This window comes from Macaca mulatta, chromosome 1, assembly GCF_049350105.2.
Source record: "Macaca mulatta isolate MMU2019108-1 chromosome 1, T2T-MMU8v2.0, whole genome shotgun sequence".
NCBI classification, from domain to species: domain Eukaryota; kingdom Metazoa; phylum Chordata; class Mammalia; order Primates; family Cercopithecidae; genus Macaca; species Macaca mulatta.
In genome coordinates, this window is record NC_133406.1 from 168,901,280 (window position 1) to 168,924,646 (window position 23,367).

Genomic DNA, 23,367 nt, shown 5'->3' on the forward strand with positions numbered 1-23,367 from the left:
TCTCCCACCTCAGCCTCCTGAGTAGCTGGGACTTCAGGCACCCATCACACCCGGCCTGGCCCATTTCTTAATTGGGTTGTATGTTTTTAGTGACTTGCAAAATTTGTTATACATTCTGTATACATGTTCTTTGCCTAACATGTGGTTTAAAAATGTTTCATTCCTTTTATGTAATTAATGGGTGCCTTTTCCAAAGCAAAAGTTTTTGTTTTTATAAAATGTTGATGAAATCCACTTATTAATATCTCCTTGTATAGTTTTGCCCTCTGTGTAATATCTAAAAACCTTTAGCTCAACCCAGAGTCACAAAGATTTTCTTCTTTGTTTCGTTCTAATTGTATTTATAGTAATATGATTCACATTTAAGTCAATGATGCATATTGAATTAATTTATATATATAGTGTGAGATATAGGTTAGAGTGGATAACCTTGCCTTCATCCTCATATTAGTAAGAAAACATCATTTCATCATTAAGTATGAGGTCAGATGTAAGTTTTCATAGAAGTCTTTGGCAGGTTGAGATAATTCTCCTCAATCCCAATTTTTATGAAAAAATTAAAATATTGAATAAATATTGAATTTTTCAATGAATTATCTGCATGTTAATATACCCACATATTGTTATTGTTATTAATGTAGTGATTTATATAGTTTAATTTTTTTTGGTTACACAATCATCTTTTCAACCTTGGAATATACTGTACTTGACCATGGTGTATTATCATATTAATATATCCCTAGATTGGTATACCAAAAATTTGTTGAGAGATTTTTGTGTCAATGTTCTTAGGAGGGATTATTTTTTCTTTTCATATTTTTAGTTCTGATATTAGGGTAATAATGTAATAATAGTGACATAAAATGAATTGGAGCATTAACCCACTCCATTTTCAGAAAGAATTTGTGTAGGTTTGGTATTATTCATTTCTTAAAGGTTTAAGAGATGTGATCTTGAAGTTTTCTCTGTGAGTGATCTTTTAATTGCAAAGTCAATTTCTTGCAATTGCATATACTAAATATTCAGATTTTTTATTTTTTCTAAATTGATATAGAAATTTCTGTTTTTCAAGAAATTTGTACACTTAATCTAAACTGCTAAATTAATTGACAAGTAGTTTGTCTTAATATTAGCTTAATAGCTATTTAATTTTTCTAGGAAGGGTAATATTTTTCTCCTTCACTTCTGATAATTAGTAGTTTGTGTCATCTCTTTTAGTTCTTTATTAGGCTGGTAAGATTTATCCATTTTAGTGATCTGTTAAAGAACTAGCTTTTGGTTTCATTGAGTTTTCCTGTTGACTATTCATTTTCAATGTTAAAAATTTTTAATCTTTACTATTTCCATAACTCTATTTACTTCAGCTTTTATTTGTTCTTTCTTTTCCAACTCGTTAAGGTCAAAGCTTACAATATTGCTTTGAAATCTTGTGTGTGTGTGAGAGAGAGAGAGAGAGAGAGAGATTATATTTTCTCTTGGCCTGCATAGTTTTAAACAAAAAGTCTGCAGTAATTCTTATTTTAGTTTCTTAGTGTAGAATGTATATTTTATCCCTGGCTGCTTTTTAGATTTTCTCTTTTCCTCTGGTTTTTAGCAATTTAATTATTATGTTCTTTTGTATGATTTTTATTTCTTTGTCTACTCTTCCTTGAGATGATTAACCTCTTATATTTGCTATTTTGTTGTATGCATCAAATTCAGAAACTATTCAACCTTTAATTCTTAATATATTTTTTCTGTCCCCTTTATGGGAACCCCAATATTTATATATAATATTTTTTTATTATTCCATATATCACCTAGGCTCTGTATTTTTATTTGTTTGTTTGGTTTTTAGTATTTTTCTCTCTCTGCTTCAATTTGGAAATTTTATGTACTCTTGCTGTGCCTTCAAGTTAACAATATTTTTTTCTTTGGTGTTTAATATACTGTTAATTTCTTCCAATTAATACTTAATTTCATATATTTTGGATTGCTTTGTAAATAATGTTCATTGTGTCATTTTTTTTCTATCTTCCATTTCTTTCTTCATTATATTTATTTAGTAAAGACTTGAACATAATTATAGCCACCTGTATTTAATTTTTTTCTCTTATTTGCATTTTATTTCATTTCTAGGTCTCTTTCTATTGACTGTTTTTCCACTAGTTGTAGTTCAAAGATTTCTGTTTCCTTAAATGTTTAGTCATTTTTAAAATTGGATATTGGACATTGTGTTGTTAAGGGTTTAGATTTTGTTTTGTTCCTTTAAAGAGTGTTGGATTTTTTTTTTTAAACAGGCTCCTGTGTCACCTGTGAATTATTTTGGTTCATTAAACCTTGTTATTAAGCTTTAAAGGTAGGCCAAAAGGAGTCTTTATTCTGGCTTTTATTCAGCCATACAACTAAGGCATTAGCCCTTTGGAATCTCCATCAGTCTCTGATGATTATATTCTTGTTGATCAAAGATCAATGTCTCTTTACCTTGTTTGAGCTTTAGAAATTGTTTATCTTACAAATGACCAGTTATTGTTTTTTTTTTTTTTTTTTTTTTCAGATTTATGGGATTTTTTGCCTATGCAAGTACAGCATAGTACTCAGCAATGATAAGAAAACACATGTAGATTTCTGTAGCTTTTTGTCTATATGAGTTCCTTCTCTTTAAAACCTGCACCACTACTTCCATCCCCTTGGTCTACTGAATTCCAATCTCTCTTTCCTTGACAATGCAAGACCACTGGGCTCTAGTTTCCACCTATGTGAGCTTGGTGTCTGAAAATTGCATGAGATAGAAATCCATGAATATTAATTGTGGGGGTTACTGTGTTTACTTCTTTTGCATTAGAGATCAAAAATTCTGTGCTTCTCACTGTCCAATGTCTGAAAGGGTTTTTTTGTTTTTTTTTTTTTTTAAACAAGTTTTGCTCATTCTTTAGTGGTTTGTGGCAAGAAGGTAAGTCTGGCCATTGTTCCTAAATATAATACTGATCTGAATGCCAGAGTTATCTTTTAAAATGTAATATTTAAAAATACATAATATTTAGAAAGGTGATGCTTTAAAATATTATAATACTTTTTAACGTACATTATTCTAATAATTCCTCAATTTATAATCCAAATTCTTTACATGGAATACAAGGCCTTCTAGGCAATAACTTCTCTTTAGAGCTCCAGAGTCACTTCTGCCTACTCCTATGAAATTAATATTCTGCCATAAATGTTCAGAAATCTTCAAGTAATGACAGTGCAATTATGACAGCATAACACCCTATATTTACCCCAAATGTAGTAGTTATCATACTTTATTGAAATTTCCCACTTATACTTTTGTTTCCCAATAAACTTTGAAAGGGAAACAATCTGCCTCACTGGTCAGAGATCTTGTTACAATATCCATTGAATGAATGTATAAATGGAAGAAAAGAAGGCAGGTAGGAAGGCAGGAAGAAAAGAAACAATTGATTTTGAGCTGATTTAAAAATTTTCCTTCAGTGTTCTCTGCTGGATTATGACAAATATGTAACAAAAAAAAAATCAAAAGCTTGAGGTTTTTCTTACTAGTTATTGTTATTTTCTTTTGAAACCTGTTAGAATCATTTCAGTAGATGACTTCCATAATTTCATCCACCCATATACCCCCTCTTATTGCTCCATAAACTCCATTATTTCTGTGCTCTAACAACACTTCCCAGACTTACATTACTTGATAGACTTGTGGTATAGTGTCATGGAATTTTTTTTTTTTTTTTTTTGCTTCAAAATGAATGTCTTCATTAAATGTATTTTTCTGAACTTCACTTGTATTATTCAGAGAGATTCATAACCTCAGCAATTTATAAATTACACCACATGTCTTTCTTTACCTATTGACTTTGAAAAATATTATAATTAAATTAAAATTTGTATATGCAAGTAGAACCGCAAAGTCTAAGGAAAACTGATAGAAAACTGTGCAGAATAATGGCTTCCAAAGATGTCTATGCCATAGTCTTCGGAATATATGACCACGTTACCATACATGGTAAAAGAGACTTTACAGATGTTATTAAGATTAGGAGCTAGAGATGAGGAAATTGCTTTAGATTAGGCAGATGGGCTCAGTTTAATCACGTGAATCCTTAAAAGTGAAAGAAGAAGACAGTAGAGTGGTCAGAGAGTTGAGACTTGAGTACAGGCAGTAGAGATTCAAAGTGGGAGAAAGACTTGACCCAACATTTGCTGGTTTGGAAAATGGAGAAAGGGGAAAATGAGTCAGAGAATGCTTGTAGCCTCTAAAAGCTGGAAATGGCCATCAGCTAACAGCCACCAAGAAAATGAAGACTTCACTGCTGCAACAGCAAGAAACTTATTTCTCCCTACAACCTGAAAAACAAAGAAACAGATCTCCAGAAAAGAATCCTGCACCTCTGACACATTGATTTTAGTCCAATGAGACGCTGTATTCATTTTACACTGTTGCTATAACCAATTACCACAAACTTAGTGGTTAAAAAGAGTAAAAATTTATTATCTTTCAATTCTGTAGGTCAGAAGTTCAGCACTGGTCTCATCAGACTCAAAGCAAGGTGTTGATAGGCTGTGTCCCTTTTTGGAGGTTATAAAGGAGAATTAAATTTTGTTGTCAGCTGAGGGACATTTTAGTTTCCAGAGGCCACAGCTTTTCTTGGCTCATGCTTCACATCCTCCGTATTCAAAATCAACAATGATTGGTAGAGCCTTTATCATGTTTCATCTCTTTGACTCACTCTTCTATCTACCTCTTCTACTTTTAAGAATTCATGGAATTAGTATTGTCCCTCCCCAAACTCTCCTTACCTCAAGGTCCTTAATATTATTCACATCTGCAATATTCCTATTGCCATAAAAGCTAATCACTTTAGTGAGTAGGGTGTGCAAAACTCTGGAGGTCCCATTTTTCTGGTTACCATATGTTTTGCTGGATTTCTGACCTAAAAAACTGTAAGGAAATAAATTTACATGATTTTAAGTCGGTAAAGTTGTGGTAATTTGTTATGGCAGCAATAAAATACTAATACAAGTACCAATAGAATTTTTCAGATATTAAATTGACATGTGGTTAATTTACTGGATTGAAGCAGTAAGTTTGTGGTAATTTGTTATGGCAGCCATAGACAACTGATATAGGTACAAATAACATCTTGCAGAGATTAAATTAACATTTACATAGTGCTGTATAGTTCTAAGAGCAAGAATGACACATACATGTTCTAATTTAGTTTAGCAAGCTAAGTAGCCATTCACAAATGAGAGAATTAATGTAGCCTTTCAGTCATATACAAATCAGGCATGTAGGTTTTTAAGTTAGTTCTGGGTTTCATATATGTCACTGGATTCTTTAGCAAGATATTTAATCTCTTTAACGTCTTCCATTACATAGAACAGTCTTATTCTGTGTAATGGAATTTACCTCATAAGTTTAAGGTTAACTGTAGAATTTAAGAGAGCATGTGGTTCCTTACACATAATAATAAATATTTTTAAAAAGTAAATATAATTTTTATTTATGATATGATCAATCATTGGCTAAATAAAAAGATTAATCTATCTTCTCTAATGAAATGTCAAATTTTCTGAATTTTCTAGTATGTTGTTTATTAGTTCGTTTTCACTCTGCTGATAAAGACATATCTGAGACTGAGAAAAAAAAGAGGTTTAATCCTAGGTACAGTTCCACATGGCTGAGAATGCCTCAGAAAAATGGTGGGAGGGGAAATGGTGGTGGGAAGAGAAAAAAGAGGAGGAAGCAAAAGCGGAAACCCCTGATAAACCCATCAGATCTCATGAGACTTATTCACTATTATGAGAATAGCATGAGAAAGACCAGCCCCCATGATTTAATTACCCCCTAGGTCCCACCCACAGCAAGTGAGAATGCTGGGAGATACAATTCAAGTTGAGATTCGGGTAGGGGCACAGCCACACCATATTATTCTGGCGCTGGCCCCTCCAAATCTCGTGTCTTCACATTTTAAAACCAATCATACCTTCCCAACAGTCCCCTAAGGTCTTAACTCATTTCAGCATTAACCCAAAAGTCCACAGCCCAAAGTCTCATTTGAGACAAGGCAAGTCCCTTCCACCTATGAGCCTCTAAAATCAAAAACAAGCTAATTACTTCCTAGATACAATGGGGGTACAGGTATTAAGTAAATATAGCCATTCCAAGTGGCCAAAACAAAGGGGTCACAGGGCCCATGCAAGTCTGAAATCCAATGGGGCAGTCAAATTTTAAAGCTTCAAGATGATCTCCTTTGACTCCAGGTCTCACATCCAGGTCATGCTGATGCAAAATGTGGTTTCCCATGGTGCTGTGCAGCTCCGCTCCTGTGGCTTTGCAGGGTACAGCCTCCCTCCTGGCTGCTTTCATTGGCTGGCATTGAGTGTCTATGGCTTTTCCAGGTGCACAGTCCAAGCTGTCAGTGGATCTACCATTCTGGGGTCTGGAGGACAGTGGCCCTCTTCTCACAGCTCCACTAGGCAGTGCCCCAGTAGCAACTCTGTGTGGTGGCTCTGACCCCACATTTCCCTTCCACACTGCCCTAGCAGAGGTTCTCCATGAGGACCCCACCCCTGCAGCAAACTTTTTGCCTGGGCATCCAGGCATTTACATACATCTTCTGAAATCTAGGCGGAGGTTCTCAAACCCCAATTCTTGACTTCTGTGCACATGCAGGCTGAAAATCATGTGGAAGCTGCCAAGGCTTGTGGCTTCCACCCTCTGAAGCAACAGACTGAGCTCTATATTGGCTTCTTTGAGCCACAGCTGGAGTGGCTGGGACACAGGGCACCAAGTCCCTAGGCTGCACGCAGCACGGGGACCCTGGGCCCAGCCCAGGAAACCACATTTTCCTCCTGGGCTTCCAGTCCTGTGGTGGAAGGGACTGCAGTGAAGGTCTCTGACATTACCTGGAGACATTTTCCCCATTGTCTTGGGGATTAACATTCGGCTCCTTGCTATTTATGCAAATTTCTGCAGCTGGCTTGAATTTCTCCTTAAAAAATATTTTGTTCTGTTTTTTTTTTTTTTCTTTTCTACTTCACTGTCAGGCTGCAAATTTTCTCATCTTTTATATTCTGTTTCCCTTTTAAAAGGGAATGCTTTATACAGCACCCAAGTCACCTTTTGAATGTTTTGCTGCTTAGAAATTTTTTCCGCCAAATACCCTAAATCATCACCCTCAAGTTCAAAGTTCCACAAATCTCTAGGGCAGGGGCAAAATGCCACTAGTCTCTTTGCTAAAACAAGAGTCATCTTTCCTCCAGTTCCCAACAAGTTCCTCATCTCCATCTGAGACCAGCCTGGGCCTTATCATTCATATCACTTTCAGCATTTTTGTCAAAAACATTTAACAAGTTTCTAGGAAGTTCCAAACTTTCCCACATTTTCCTGTCTTCTTCTGAGCCCTCCAAACTATTCCAACCTCTGCCTGTTACCCAGTTCCAAAGTTGCTTCCACATTTTTGAGTACCTTTTCAGCAATACTCCACTCTATTGGTACCAATTTACTATATTAGTTCATTTTCACGCTGCTGATAAAGATATACATGAGACTGGGAAGAAAAAGAGGTTTAATTGGACTTACAGTTCTACGTGGCTGGGAAGGCCTCAGAATTATGGGCAGGAGGCTAAAGGCACTTCTTACATGCTGGCCGGAAGAGAAAAATGAGGAGAAAGCAAAAGCAGAAACCCCTGATAAACCCATCAGATTTTGTGAGAGTTATTCACTATTATGAGAATAGCATAGGAAAGACCAGCCCCCATGATTCAGTTACTTCCCCCTGGGTCCCTGCCACATGTGGGAATTCTGGGAGTTACAATTCAAGTTGAGATTTGGGTGGGAAAACAGCCAAACCATATCAGTTGTTTTTAATCATACAGTCAAAAAATGTAGAGCCATACTAGACATGGAATAAGATATAGCCTTTTATATCACAGAGCTTATAACAAGAAAGATAATTTTTTTTTTTTTTTTTTTTTTTTTGAGACGGAGTCTCGTTCTGTCGCCCAGGCTGGAGTGCAGTGGCCAGATCTTGACTCACTGCAAGCTCCGCCTCCCGGGTTCACGCCATTCTCCTGCCACAGCCTCCCAAGTAGCTGAGACTACAGGCACCCGCCACCTCGCCCGGCTAGTTTTTTTGGGGGTTTCACCGGGTTAGCCAGGATGGTCTCAATCTCCTGACCTTGTGATCCGCCCTCTCCGCCTCCCAAAGTGCTGGGATTACAGGCTTGAGCCACCGCGCCCAGCCGAAAGATAAATGTTTTAAAAGTTGCTAACAATTAAATAAGTAATAGCAAGTATGTACATACCATGCAAAATTAGTGCAGGCTTTTGTGTTTTGCTTTGCTAAATTTATTGGAATTATATGTAATGTGGGGCTCCTTGACTGGGTAGTGAGTAAATCAGAAAACGTTTCTCTTAGGAGATAATGTTTAAGCAGAGACATAAAGGATGAGAAGAAAGCTGAGTGAATTGAAGGATAGAGTGTTCAAGGCAGCAACTGGAAGTCAAGATCAACTGTGTAAGGAGAAAGCAGGTTATAAGGACTTTATCTCAGGCTATAGTTCTCATCTGAAACCCAAAGGTGAATCAGGGAAGTTAAATTGTCTTTAGGAATTCAGGCATAAAGAAAGTGATTCCCAAACATAAGAGCAACCATGTACATCTACAGATGTGTAAGAAAGATGTGTTTTCTGAGCTCCTACAGTGATATGAGAACTGAACTGGTCATTACTATTAATCCTTCTTGAGTGACTTCCTTATTCTCACTTCTGGTTTCTATTAAATACCAAGTTAAGACAGAAGCATCAATACTTGAATATAGTAACCTGTCAGCATGGAAACAATAATTATCTGAATCAGTCTCTAACATGCCTAACCTGTACATTGTAATAATAGTTAATATAATTTTTAAATTTCTATGATGTATGATACAGTGTTCTAAGTATTTTACTTGTATTAACTCACTCTTCACAACAATCATATGAGGCAGGTTCTATTATCCTTACACATTACAGATGAGTACACTAAAGGTTAAATACCTGGTATAAAGCCACATAGCTAATAAATGGCAGAGCTGAGACTTGAGCTCACATAATCCAGTTCTAAAGCCCACATCCCTTATCACACAGTATGATAAATATGGTACAATGCATAAAAGAGATACTTATTTAATACCAAATATGCTGGTGTACAAGTTAACAAGTTAATGGAAAATAATTACAATTTTAAATGTAAATGAACCATCCCAAATGTATTTTATATCTTCAGTTACAGAGTATCATCTAGTAATACATGGCAATGAGACCCTAACAGTGTATCTTCCTGCAGGGCAGCTTTGTAAAGTAGAGTGACTTTCTGAGCAAGTTCTTAGAAAATGATTGAAATGGATCTACAAAGCAGTAGGCAATTATTGGCATATATGATTATGTGCATCCAGGGCTGAAACACAGAGGCTCCTAGAATAAGTTTGAGAATTAGGAGGCAAAATTGACAGGATACAGTACCGACAGATGACTAAGGTCAAAAGTACTACCAAAGTTAATGCCAAGATTTCTGGCTTGAGCAAATTAGATCATGATCAAAACAATCATTGATACTTGGAACGTAAGAGCAGCTGCAGATATGCAGGAAAGGTAAATCTGGTTCTGGTTATGATGACTTGAGATGACTATGGGACATCTCAGTGCAGATGTTCAGTCAAATATATGTGTCCCAAATTCATAGGTATGAACTAAATAGATCAATCAGGGACTTGTCAATATTAAGAGAGTAATGAAATATAAATGAATGAACAAGAACAAGTTCCTCTGAAAGAGTGCACTGAATAAAAGAAAGAGGTCATAGAACAGAAACAATATTTGGGGAATGTGAAGATGTGAAGGGTTTTGCAAAAGTAAATGGAAATTGCCAGCGATGTGAGAGTAAAACTAGTAAAGGATCATGTCCTAGAAATTAAGGAAAGATAGATTTATTTTGTAATTTTTTTTCTGAAACACACAGATACTCTAGAGGAATACTGCTGCTTTCACAAACACTTTTTAAATGCTACATAAAGTATGTTAAATGCCTTAGCAAACCGTAAAACCAAATCTAGATATCATTTAGTGGCCAACATAGAACTCTTTGTGGCTGGGGTTCTTATCAGAAATAAGTATCAGAAAGATATTTTAAAGTATAGCTATTTACTATTTCTCAGCTTCCTCTTTGAAGATGGTGATAATAGTGGCACCACTGAAGGCTTGTAGACTTTCTTCAGTTCTCTATTTTGTGAGAAAACTCTATCTACACTTGGAAGAGATTATACACAAAGGAAAACTGTGGTTCAGATTATAGGCAGTACTTATCTTTCTTCTTCAAAATTGTGTTTACTGTTTCTGTTAGGTTTTATAATATTGAAAGGGATCTAAGGTAATGTCCAGAGCCTGTTCTAACCCCTGCCACCATCTATCACTTCAAGATGTCAACAAGAATGGCAACTCTTTTTAAAGTTTTTTTCATTCTTCATGACTTTGAAAAACAAGTGATAACTTCCTCAGATGTAGGTGTTTAGTTTAGATTCCCCATGCTCCATCCTTACAGGACTTTATTAAATTAATCAATGTCTTTATTTATTTTTGTAATAAGTATTTATAAAGTATATGATGTTTTACACGTTACGCTAGAGCTAAGGAAACAGAGATGAGCAAAACAGAGACTGTTGCTGCACTGGTGGAGAATGGCAAAACCTATGACTACTGGAAGGCAGTCATATCACAATGTGATTATATCTCATCTACATTTATAATCAATATGCTGGGGGATTAAAAACATATCACAAGATATAGGTTTATAATAGATACCTAAGATAGTACATATCCCTCATAAACATTGCAAAGTCATAGTTTTCGTGATGATTCTTACGTCTTTAGTTTTCTATACCCCTTTAGCCTTGTCTTTCTCCTCCATTGAGGGGGAAAATTGAGTTATATTGCATGTATAAATGGAAATGCTCTGCTTTGCATTTTAAAGTACCATGCCAAAATCCTTTCCCCTTGAGAGGGGAGTGATGGGTAAGGGGATCTGATGACAGGATTGGCTCAGAGCTACGCTAAATTACTTCTAAGGAGAATAAAGGACAGCAAAAACAAACAAACAAAGAAAAACAGTGAGGCAGCCAAGCAAATTACAGACAACTAGTAAACTACAGGGTTTATGGGCAAGCAACTCTGAGTTCCAAATCTGGAATTCAAGTCTGGTAAGATCAGATGAGAACAGAGCAAGAATGAGTTCAGGTAAAAGAGTTATTTGGGCCAGGCGTGGTGGCTCACCCGTGTAATCCCAGTACTTTGGGAAGCAGAGGCGGCGGGATCACTTGAGGTCAGGAGTTTGAGACCAGCCTGGCCAACATGGTGAAACCCCATCTCCACTAAAAATACAAAAATTAGCCAGGCTTGGTGGCACCCAACTGCAATCCCAGCTATTCAGGAGGCGGAGACAGGAGAATCGCTTGAACTCAGGAGGCAGAGGTTGCAGTGAGCCACGAACATACCACTGCACTTCCGCTTGAGCAACAGAGTGAGATCTTGTCTTAAAAAAAAAAAAAAAAAAGTTATTTGTATAAAAACAATAGAATGCTTAAAACACATCTTTTGGGAGTGCTGATTCATGATGACTGTAAGTAATAAATGACTTAAAGTACCTGATGTACTATATCAGTGTTCCTCATAGTTTAATTTATATTTCATACCATCCTTACTTTATAATTTAAATTTTATTTTAAAAATTCTTGGATGTGAAGTTTTTATACATATGTATTTCAATAGGTTTTACAGACACATTTAAGCTTAGAGTATCTTCATTACAATAGTGAAAATAAGACAAAAAGAGCCAACTACCACTTCAGAAGTTTTAATTCCCCTTCTGTACAGCTAGGATTAGATAGATAAATGGAAAAACCACGTTATCATATATATTCTAAACACTAAAGGTTTCAATTTAGCAAACTCATAGTTACCTGGAGGGCAGACCATGCCACAGTTAATAAAGACCCAGACACAGAGGTGCATGGGGGAACGTTGGGGGGAAATAATTGGAATGGACTTTAAATTTGGAGGGCCATAACTAAAATTTATTTTGTTTGTTTCATTAAAATGAACTTTCTTACTAGTTCTCCAACTTCTATATCATTACAATGGTTTTGGCAAGACAGAAAGGGAAAGATAAAAATAATATTGACTTTGAAAACGAACAATTTAATAGTAGCATTGCTTCATTCCACAATTCCCTTTGATATGCACTGAAATGTGATTTTTTTCAAGGCTTGTGCAAGGAGATGGAAGGGTCTCCTCTCTTGAAATTCACAAAGGCTTATTCTACCTTTGCCATACTTCTGATAATTAGGATCCTGCTCAATGACCCAATGCTTTCAAATAAACAAAAATTCCATTATTAAACAAAGGAGACTTTATTTTCTCAAATCTCATTCATTTGGGGGTAGTCTTTCATCTGTTATTACATCTTTATATTTCTATTTTGCTGCTATTTTTGGTCACATAGAATGTTTTCCCATGAATATTTAAAAATAAAGATAACTTAGTTTGCTTTTATGAACACTTAACCCTTAGAGAGTCATAGTGATTTTTTCCAAGATTCATTGGGTGAGTTATATATAGTGTGTACACTGTACCTTTCTTGGCAGCATTAATAATTTTGGAAACAGAAATATAGCAATGGTTAAATGTATCTCTATACTTTTTTCAAGACATCTGACTTGAATCCTTGAATAAGGGGAGGAGATTTCCCCCAAAAGAAAAGTAACATTTAGTTAGGTTAAGTGTCAAGTTGCTAGCTCACACAGTAGAAAAGTCAATATGTACCAAGTCATATTAGTGAATTTCATCTACACTGCTCAGAGGTTGTTGAACTCAATTACAGAAATGTGCAGAGTCTATTTGATGTGTGAAGAGGTTAGAAGACCACAATCAATTAAAAAGAACACATGTATATCCTGTTCTGGGGAAATAGTTGTTACAATATACTTTGTTCTGCTGCTGCTTTTTTCTCTGAGTTTCCCTCTGAACATAGAAGAACAAAAGGTTTAATAATTCCCCAGTTTCATTTGGAATTGTTTTGTCAGCAATATCTTGTAGGAAGTCATGAAATTGTTGTTTTACTTGAGTGAAGCCTCAGGCAGCTACAATTAAACATGCTGTATTCTTTTTTATAGCAAAACCATTTGAAAATGGACAATATTTGGACATTTATGGAATTACAAGGGACCAGGCTGGGGAATATGAATGCAGTGCGGAAAATGATGTGTCATTCCCAGATGTGAGGAAAGTAAAAGTTGTTGTCAACTGTAAGTGTCATCACCTTTTATCAAGATAAGTTCTGAGAAAAGATAAAACACCTTGAAAAATTCTGACTGAAATTTGTGTTGCTGTTTTTAAGAGGTGGACTGCTGGTAAAAATCACTTACTAACACTGAAGACGGATAGATGTTGAAATGTTGGTTAAATTGTTTAATGTAACAATTGTCCCAGGTAAACTCACAATAATTAAGTTTGATGTACAGAGTGAAATGTGTTTAATATTCTCCTAGTCTCTGGCACTCTAAACCGTGGTGTCCTTACCTCAAAAGCACTGTAGCCATATGCTGGTGTTTTCCTCATGAGCTTTACCTGAAGTGCACTAACACTAAATTTAAATGTGTAACTCCCAATCAAACCTGATGAAAATGAAGCGTACTGGTCTGTACTCAAAGAAAAGAGGTGAAGTGTGATACTTCTGTTACTTGGGTGACTTATTTCTATTTCATTTAGGGAAAAAAAAATTGGAGAAAGAATTTTTCCGTAAGCATTGTTGTTAGGAAGTTAGAATATAAATTGGATACCTGCAGAACCATCAGTGCTAGTATGTTACACACTTTTCCTCAATGCTCCCATCGCACTGATATAAGATGATTTTCCAGTAACATCCTATTGTATATCTTATGATCTCAACAGCAATGACTGTTTTTACTTTTTTACTTTTCAAAAATCTCCCCTAAATCTTTATCTAAAAAATGTTCATACTGTTTAACTTCTTCAAATAAAATACCTTTGGGATAATTGTATTTTACCCAAAGTATTTACAAACTACAGTTTTCATTTTTAAAATTCTACTTATTTGTCTTTCCGTATATGGTCCTTCCTAATAATGTGCATGTGGTATTATGCCACAGATCAGAAGAAATTGTTCCAAATATATCCAGAAATGTTAAAGCTAATCAGCAGTTGTTTCATATTAATATGAGTCTTTCAGTCTCATGGACCAAAAAATAACTTTCAAAACACTCCTAACAGTTGAGCTGCACACCAGAGCAAATCACTGTCATCAACTAACATTTGTCAGTGACTAATCTATATACTCGGGGTTGAACTGTCTCTATTATACTGCACAAATGTGCATGATACCAAGTCAGGAGGCAGTTTTTGGAGTAGGATTTCTCATGGAGTGTTCTGCAAACAAATTGTAGCAAAATTGCCCAAGAAACTCATTAAAAATGGAGAACTCCTGCGACCCACATCAGCCATACTGAATCAGAATCCTTGGGGTGGGGAGGGTATGGCCTGGAAATCTGAATTTTAACAGGTTCCCACTGATTCTCAGGACTCTTATTGCAGAGGGCTACTGCTCATCCCTCTGGAACTCTCTGAAATAAGAGGTAACAAACAAGTAAATTTCCTGATCATTTATCACTAACCATGCTTTTCTGAATATATGTATACTGATTTTATTGTTTGAGGGTTGAGGGCTTGGAAGTGGAGGGGAGGGAAAAGAGACATATATCTACTAAGGAAAGAATATTTTTAGCAGCGAGCACTAAGAAATGAAAAAGCAGAGTAAAATCTGTCAAATAAACAAGGCACCCAGCCCAGCAATCCTGTTGAACTCCAAGACCCAATAGGTTTTTAAAATGATGTCTCTGATAGGGATGAAATTGAAAACCCAGCTGCAGTACAGATTTGCATGGGACCTATACTCCATATGTAAGCCACAATTGTTTCTGAATTAACACTTTTTATTCCTCTGACTTTAGTTTGTTGCCACTTATTTAATCAGATTCTCTTTTCCCTAGGCAAGTAGGAAATTTAGACCAAGAAAGTCAACTTAAGGAGGCAGAAACTTGAGTAAGGAACTAAATCGATAGACGAGAGTCTATCCATAAAGCAAAAGAACAGAAACTGGGGATACCAGATACCAGGAATGCTGAAGAGTCTACAGCAGTTTCATGGATGCAGAGGACAAAGACAAAAGGCAGTGTATTACTCATAGCAATAGCAGTAGTCAGAGTATTGTCATTTTTTTGCATCAGTTCTTTAAAACCCAGTTACTACAAGGTGATAAGATGAGGGCTAGGTGACCACTGTACACAGTGGGTTTATGTCATAGCTGAAGCACCCTGAGCTTTAGAAAACTCTTTTTTTAAAATATATAATGGCAGAAAACAAACCTGCCCTTTGTCATAGAGGGAGAAATTATCCTTATTAAACTGGATTGTAAACAAATCTGCCCTTTACTCCATAGGGAGAACTACTTCTGTCTTCCAAGACTGAAAAGATAGGAACAAAAGCTGTCAGTGTCTCTGCTTACAAAGTGTGCAGAAATGTGAAAGATCCATAGAAAATTCTCTTCTAATACAAAGTGGGAGCTGGAACATTTGAGGTAGAGCCTGAAGACATTCCATCCAGCTAACAAAGGTGCTTTAGTGGCTTTATGAGGGTGTCAGACACTCTAGAATAGGTAGAGAAGACGACTTTGTTAATCACTTTAACTTAAGAGGGAAAACAGCAGGAAAAAGGGGGAAAAGTTTAAAACAGTAGGGAAGTGCTTTTTAAATCATGACACAGGCTATCTTTTTTAAGAATGAATTTCAGGTAGATAAGTACAGTTATAAGTCAACATGTTGCCGCAGACATAATATTAACTTGTCTCACATTAAGAAAGTAGACCCAACAGGATTTTTAAATGATTTTAAACAATCAGTTTTGTCATTTGCTTCTCCCTGAATCAAACCTTTGATAATTCACCCTTTTCCAAATGTTCCATGAAAAACTGTGCTTAATACTGGTTTCGTTTATTACTAATTGTATTTAATTCTGATGCCACACATATCTAAGTGATATCTCAGGTGTGAAGGAAATGTGATTGTGAGTATGTCTGAAAATGTTTCTGGTTATGATAAGGTTTGCAGAGTGTTAATTTTGTGAATTTGGCCCTTTAAAAGTCAAAAATTGAGAGCTACTTCTAGATTTTGCTGAGCTGATTTCCCAGAGGAAATTAGCCAAAGCCTACTGAACAAACTTTAGTTTGTCAAAGCCCAAAATTGAGCACAGTGGTCTATGTTACCAGCATGGAACTGCACATCCCCTAATAACCTGAAGATTCCCTAAAGGTAGTATCATGCCAGGTTCAGACGGCCCTTCCTTTCATCTTTATTAATCAATATTGATTGTACACATGGAATTACAGTAGGTTCCTGAGTTATAATTTGAAGAAAAACTTTGTCCCTTTTCCCAAATGGGGTTCAAGATGAAATATAATACATTTTCATAAATTCTGATAGATTCAGTTATGTGGTAAGTCAATTTGAGAAGATTTAGGTTCCCTGAAAGTTAGAAATGTTTAAGGTTTTATTATTTGTCTAATATATCTGCCACATTCACTATATATAGAAAATATCCATATACAATAAATAACATCATGCCTGTCACTGTGGATTTTTATTCAATTTAATTACATAGCAGTTTGGTGAGGTAATTGATATAATTGACTATATAATTGATTATATAGATTGAACTGTTTGGATGGTTGAGTAAATCAGTTCATTTTGAGTTATTCACAGAAAGCCTTACTACAGATAGAAAGAAATTTGTAAACATTAATGCAGTGGGTTATTTCTAAGTAGCGGGATCTTAGGTGTTTATTCTCCATGTCTTTATCCGTAACTTTTTCCTGGTGTGTTTGTGTATGCGTGTATTTCTTGTCCACTGTTTTAAAAACTAAAATAATGAGAAGGGATCATGAAAATTATCATAACTAAACCTTGTGACACATGTAAACACACACACACACACACACACACACACACACACACACACACACGAGAAAAAAAATGGAAACATTTGATTAGCTAAGCCAAAGGAAACTAGTGGATTTAGACTTGGACAGATTCTTATTTTATTTACATTCATGTTCTGTTCTTAGCAGAAGCCTAGTGGACACTAGGTTCATAGTTGTCATTATAAATTACAAAATGAAAGAATGAATGAGTCTCAGAAAGCCCATGGATTATATTGAATTGAAAAACAAACAACAACAACAACAACAAAACAAGACACAGGAAAAATCTGGTTAGAAAAGGGAAGATCAGAGTGAAAATCAAAAAGCTGATTTTTAGAAGTCAAGTATAGAATTTGAAAAAATTAGAAAGTGTGACGAATCAAGTAATACAGATCTGTGTAGGAAAGTAGAATCCGAGGGATAAGAAATCAGCAAGGAATGGAAGACCTGCCCCTTTAATATGAAGATTACTAATAATAGTAAAATGAAGGGGGTTCCCTAGTCTTGTGACAGAGGCCATCTGTTCTCCACTCTATTTGTATGTATTCTTCCAGTTAAGAGTGCCAGTTTTGGAAATGTGGGCCTTATGGTCAGATATAACTTACTATAATCATTAACAGATAACTTTCTCTTCCATAATTTACTCGGCCTTTGAGACCCTGGGTGAGGTACTTTAGTTCTCTCTCAGTTATCACTTCTGTAAATTCAGGGTAATAATACATTATTTATATATATTTGTACATTTATAAATGTTACAAATATATACACATATGTGAATGTAAGTGAACTGACTCCAGAATGTCAGCTCTATGTGGAAAAGGATTTTGCTGTCCTTTGTACACTGATGTACTGATGCGTTCCTGTTACTTCGAATAGTACCTGGTCCATAGAAAGGCGTCCAAAAATAGTTGTTGAATAAATGAAGGGTTAAACAGATTAGAGTCCTCCAGGTGAGTCATTCTACTAGGCAAAATCGAGAAAAGATATTAGGTTTGCCTCACAATTAAATTTTTTTCTCCCAGGAAAATTAGTAGATGGTGTCTTGACTAATATACTTCTAATACTATTTTTTTCTACCCCAAATTTCCAGGTGGATTCAATAAAGATAACCTGAAATCTGCATACTGTTTTTACTCAGAGAGAAGTAGCACTAATTCCATTCTTTATAGATAAGAAAATTGAGATACAGAGATATTAAAACATTTAATAATTGCCCTGATTTTCAGGAACAAAACAGATGTAAGTAAAGAGAACTGCTAATTGGAAAAAAACAAAGAGCCAACCAGACTAAGGTGAAAAGAGCTCTAGACATTATTTCAATTTTTACTCATGAAAGTCAGATCTAAATATTGACCATTTTATTTGGAGTCAGAAATTATTTTGTACACGTTTGCAGTAAAATAGAGTTGATTAAGTCTTCCTATGATCAAATAAATAGTAAAGTCATTTTTGGGTGTACTGTGAACTAAATCTTTTATCCAATAAGTTACAGGCACATATTTGTGCATTATTTTGCATCTGCTACATATTCATTTATGCAAATATTCACATTATCTTCCAACATAACTAGCTCCAAACATGTGGAATTGAATATTCCAATTAGTATAACTTAGTACAATTATATGGAAGCTTGAAATGAGAAGCCACTAGGGAATAAGAGGAGGAGGCTTCTAGGGCAATTACCAGTTTTTTAAGGCTATTCCTAAAGTTTTCTTGGGCAATTTAGGTAATATGTCACACTTAAGACTAGAAGAAATTGCAGATGACAAATGGCCATCACCTTGAATAAAAGGAAAATCTCGGTATTCAAAGTTTGAGTAGGTCATAGATACTATCATGGGACTAGAAGAAAACAGCGTTACTTGAATTCATAGGCATCACCTTAGTGTTTTATTTCTGGATCCATTTTATGCCCCTAACTTTACTTTTCATTTACTTCATCTTTCATATCTGCTTGTAATTTAGGATACTCTGCTGTATTTTATGTTTCTTTTTAAGCTAATTAACCCTTATTTGGAACAACTCAGGGCATAAAAAGGCATATAGTTGTCTTTTAAATAAAGTATTAGTTCCTATACCATCTCTAATCATGACACACTTTGGTACATCTTCATTTATATATTCACTTAGTTATTTACTTACTGCTTACTATAAGAGAATCAAGGTGCTACAACCAGAGCTACTGTTTTTCAAAATTTATTGTCCAGGAAAGGAGAAAAACAAAAGAAACCCATAGTTTTAATACAGTGTGACAAGTGCTTTGATAAACCAATCATAAGGTGTTATGCAAGGATATGAGATATACACCAAATGTAGCCTTGGGGTTTCATTGAAAGCTTCTAAGAGGCCTTAGTGATGGAGTTTAAAGGATTAAATTGAATTGGACAGATTTCTCTTTTTATAAAAAAAAAAAAATAAGGAAAGAACGGTCTTCCAGACAGAAGAAACATCATTTGCTTAGCTTCATAAGAGTTATGGGACAGAAGTTGTTTGTTTAGTCAGGTACAACGGGCTGGGTTAGACCAAGAAACAAAACAGAAAAGTAGGTTAAGCATTGTGGAGGGAAGCAGGACCGGATGAGGTGAGAGTTAGTGAAACTCCATAGGCATACTTAGATCCAGTGTTTCATAATGAAAAAAGAATAAATTTGAGATGATAGAACTGCTCAGAGGTTATCTGAATATTAAACACATGAATTTAAATATTTGTATTGTTTACATTCACAAAGGATACTTGGAAGATTTCTGTTTTGTCATGGCAAGAGTAAGAGAAGAGATTAAAACGATAATACTGAGAACAATGCCAGCCAAAAGAGATATGAGGAGCTAAGTGGCCGGGCGCGGTGGCTCAAGCCTGTAATCCCAGCACTTTGGGAGGCCGAGACGGGCGGATCACGAGGTCAGGAGATCGAGACCATCCTGGCTAACACGGTGAAACCCCGTCTCTACTAAAAAAATACAAAAAACTAGCCGGGCGAGGTGGCGGGCGCCTGTAGTCCCAGCTACTCGGCAGGCTGAGGCAGGAGAGTGGCGCAAACCCGGGAGGCGGAGCTTGCAGTGAGCTGAGATCCGGCCACTGCACTCCAGCCTGGGCGACAGAGCGAGACTCCATCTCAAAAAAAAAAAAAAAAAAAAAAAAAAAAAAAAAAAAAAGAGATATGAGGAGCTAAGAAATATGAAGAAAAATTTCGAAAAGTACTGAACATTAAATATTAGAAATGTGAATAATCACCCGAAAAATATTAAGTAAAATACTTCTTAACACAACAAAATTGAAAAAAAAACTAAGAATTAAACATTTTTTATTCACCTTTGGACTTTCATGGTGTAAAAAGTTAACATTTAAAGAATAGATGATTTTTTCTATTGAAGGAGACATAATTGGACCTTTGTTTTAAATGTTAGACATACAGTTCAATTAATGACTAGTGTGCCAAGACTATTTTTACTTAATGAGTCTGATATCCAGTTTAACTTAAGTGTATTCTCCCCTACATTTATCTTTGTTAAGAGGATTTTTAGTGTTAAGGGTCTATCGGTGATCCTTTGCCTTTGTTCATGGAACATCAACATGCTTCTGTAGTAATGAAATATGCATATTTTTGTTATTTCTCCTTTTTCTAAAAGTGAAAAATGAAAAAATGTCTTTCCTTTAATACAGGAGCAAAACATTTTGCTAGATGGGAGCCTGTGTTTATTTTATTTTGTTTGTAGTTCTTTTTAGATTGGCAATCATCGCTTCAAAAAATATACATGAAGTGATACGTATAATAGAGTTTGACTATGAGCTCACAGTAAGAAAGCAATTTCTAACAGGGTAAAATACTCTGGGTTGAAAATGACTCCATGCCAAACTGAAAAAAAAGGGATAAAGTCAAAGTCAGGAGAGAACAAGCAACAACAAATCTCAATCTCTCTCTCCATACACACACACACACACACACACACACACACACACACACACACACACGTGTGTGTGTTATATATAACTCGTATGTGTGCATTTGTGATGGTGTATTCCTCTAGATTCATGTTCTAATAAGCAGTCAAAGGACCAAACCCTGAAAATCATCGCAGGGTGCTTTTTGCCAAATATACTCTTCAAAATGATCTAGAAGTTTCAAACATTACTTTAGTCAGTACAAACATATAGTTTATAACCTCTATGTATCTAAATCCAGCTTTTTCAGCATGTTTCCTCTGTACTTCCAGAAAAAAAGTGTTGCTTCAGTACATTAAGCAAGATAATTTATGGATTGAATTCTTTTAAACCAATATGTGAGAGCCATTTATAGAATGAACGACACTGAATTAATCCCCTTGGGTCTTTGCCATATCATCATTATTAAACTTCAGAGGAATTGCCAAATATGCTTATGTCTGACAATGCACATGTTTGCATGTTTTGTGTATGTGTATATGTGTGTGAAGGGAGAGAAGTGGAATGATTAGGGGAAGAGTATGGTATAAATAGCATAAACAATAGCAGTATGTACAAGAATTATGGCAGATAAATTTGGAACAAAAGCATCCAAATTGTGGGGAAACATCCTTCGTACATTCAAGCTTGCTAGCTTGTCTTCACTCATTTCTTTCTTATTTATCTATACTTTCTATCTGTCTTTCTCACCCTCATTAACATTTACTTAATGTTAATGATATTTAATATTATTTTATTTACATTTATTTAATGTTAATTTATTTACATTACAAGTATTTAATTACTTATTATATTACATTTATTTAATGTTAATTTATTTGTGACTGCTATATTATTTGTTTCCTCTCCTCTCTTTCCTCTTATTTCTACTCACATGTATAGTGATACTAAACCAACTTTTGAAAGACATCTATATAATGAAGATTTGTAATGAATTTTATTCAGTCACCTTGGAAACATTTTAAATATATGGATTGCCAAATAATCACTCACCAAATATACTGAATTATTCAGTTTATATTTACCTATAAGTCAATGGGCACAACTGCTTTTTCAAAATTTACTAGATGATAAAATTTTGAGTATAGGTATTACAGGATAATAAAAATAAAACAGAGGAGAAAGGCAGAAGATCGGAATTCTGTTTTTAATTCAGTTACTTAACTAATTATACAACTTTGGGCAAAAAACTTAAATCTAGGTCTCAATCTCCCCATTTAGAAAATGAGGAATCATTCTCTGGTACCACCTACTCCTGACATTCTGATGTTTTCCCGATAATTATTTAAGCTTTTTAGAGACTGCATGAATTCACCTCCTAACAGGCAGGGAGCAGACTTAAAGCCACTGTTTGGCTTCAGTGTCAAATGATTATGGATAATCTCTTTTGCTTTGTGAATTCTTTGAGAAATTAATAAGGATTCTAATTTAGTTCTCTTATGCATTGTTGGCAAATCTGGACAAACTTTTCATCCTTTAAAATGTAATTCATGTGAAGAATAAGTACAGTAATGAAGACATAAATTTCAGAGAACCTTAAAGTAGAAATTCTGTTTATGCAATGGAGTGTGAAAGAGGATAACAAAAAATGGGATTTGGAATCAGGTAGACATGAGTTTTAATCTTAGCTCAGTCACTTATAAACTATGGAATATTGGGAAAATTAGCTAATGTGTCAGAGGCTCAGTTTTCCTATATAAAAAAAAAAAAACTGGAGACAATTATAAGCACCTTAAAGATTGGTTGTGAACTTCATCATAATACATTTAAAACAACAAGAATGACTGGTGCAAGGCCAATGACTTTGTATATCAATAGTATTAGAAAATAGCATTTTGTTTACATGTCAGCCTTCCTCTGTAGCCTGTGAACTCTTTAAAAAGGAAAACTCTTGGGAGGCTAAGGCATGTGGACCACCTGAGGTTAGTTCGAGACCAGCCTGGCCAACATGGCGAAACTCTGTCTCTACTAAAAATACAAAAATTAGTTGAGTGTGATGGCAGGCACCAGTAATCCCAGCTACTTGGGAGGCTGGGGCAGGAGACTCACTTGAACTTGGGAGACAGAGGTTGCAGTGAGCCAAGATTGCTCCATGGCACTCCAGCTCGGGATGACAGAGCAAGACTGTCTCAAAAAAAAAAAAATATATATATATATATATGAAAAGAGAAACTCCTCCAGACTATGTAACACAGTGGCTACGAAGTCAGGCCCTGTAGCTGGGCACCCTGGCTTTAAATCCAAGCTGGGTCGCTTACGACCATGCAGACTTGGTCAAGTCATTAAACTTTGTGTATGCCAGTTTCTTCAACTATAAAATGAGAGCCTGAAGATTAACTGAGTTA

General features: G+C 35.3%; 1 protein-coding gene across 1 annotated transcript in view; it reads left to right on the plus strand.

Annotated features, from left to right (window-relative positions):
* NEGR1 (neuronal growth regulator 1) overlaps positions 1-23,367 on the plus strand; it is an 885,521-nt gene that overhangs the window by 584,022 nt on the left and 278,132 nt on the right. Inside the window, 1 exon segment of the mRNA NM_001261637.1 lies at positions 13,206-13,337. Within this exon segment, the coding sequence (NP_001248566.1) occupies positions 13,206-13,337 (132 nt within the window).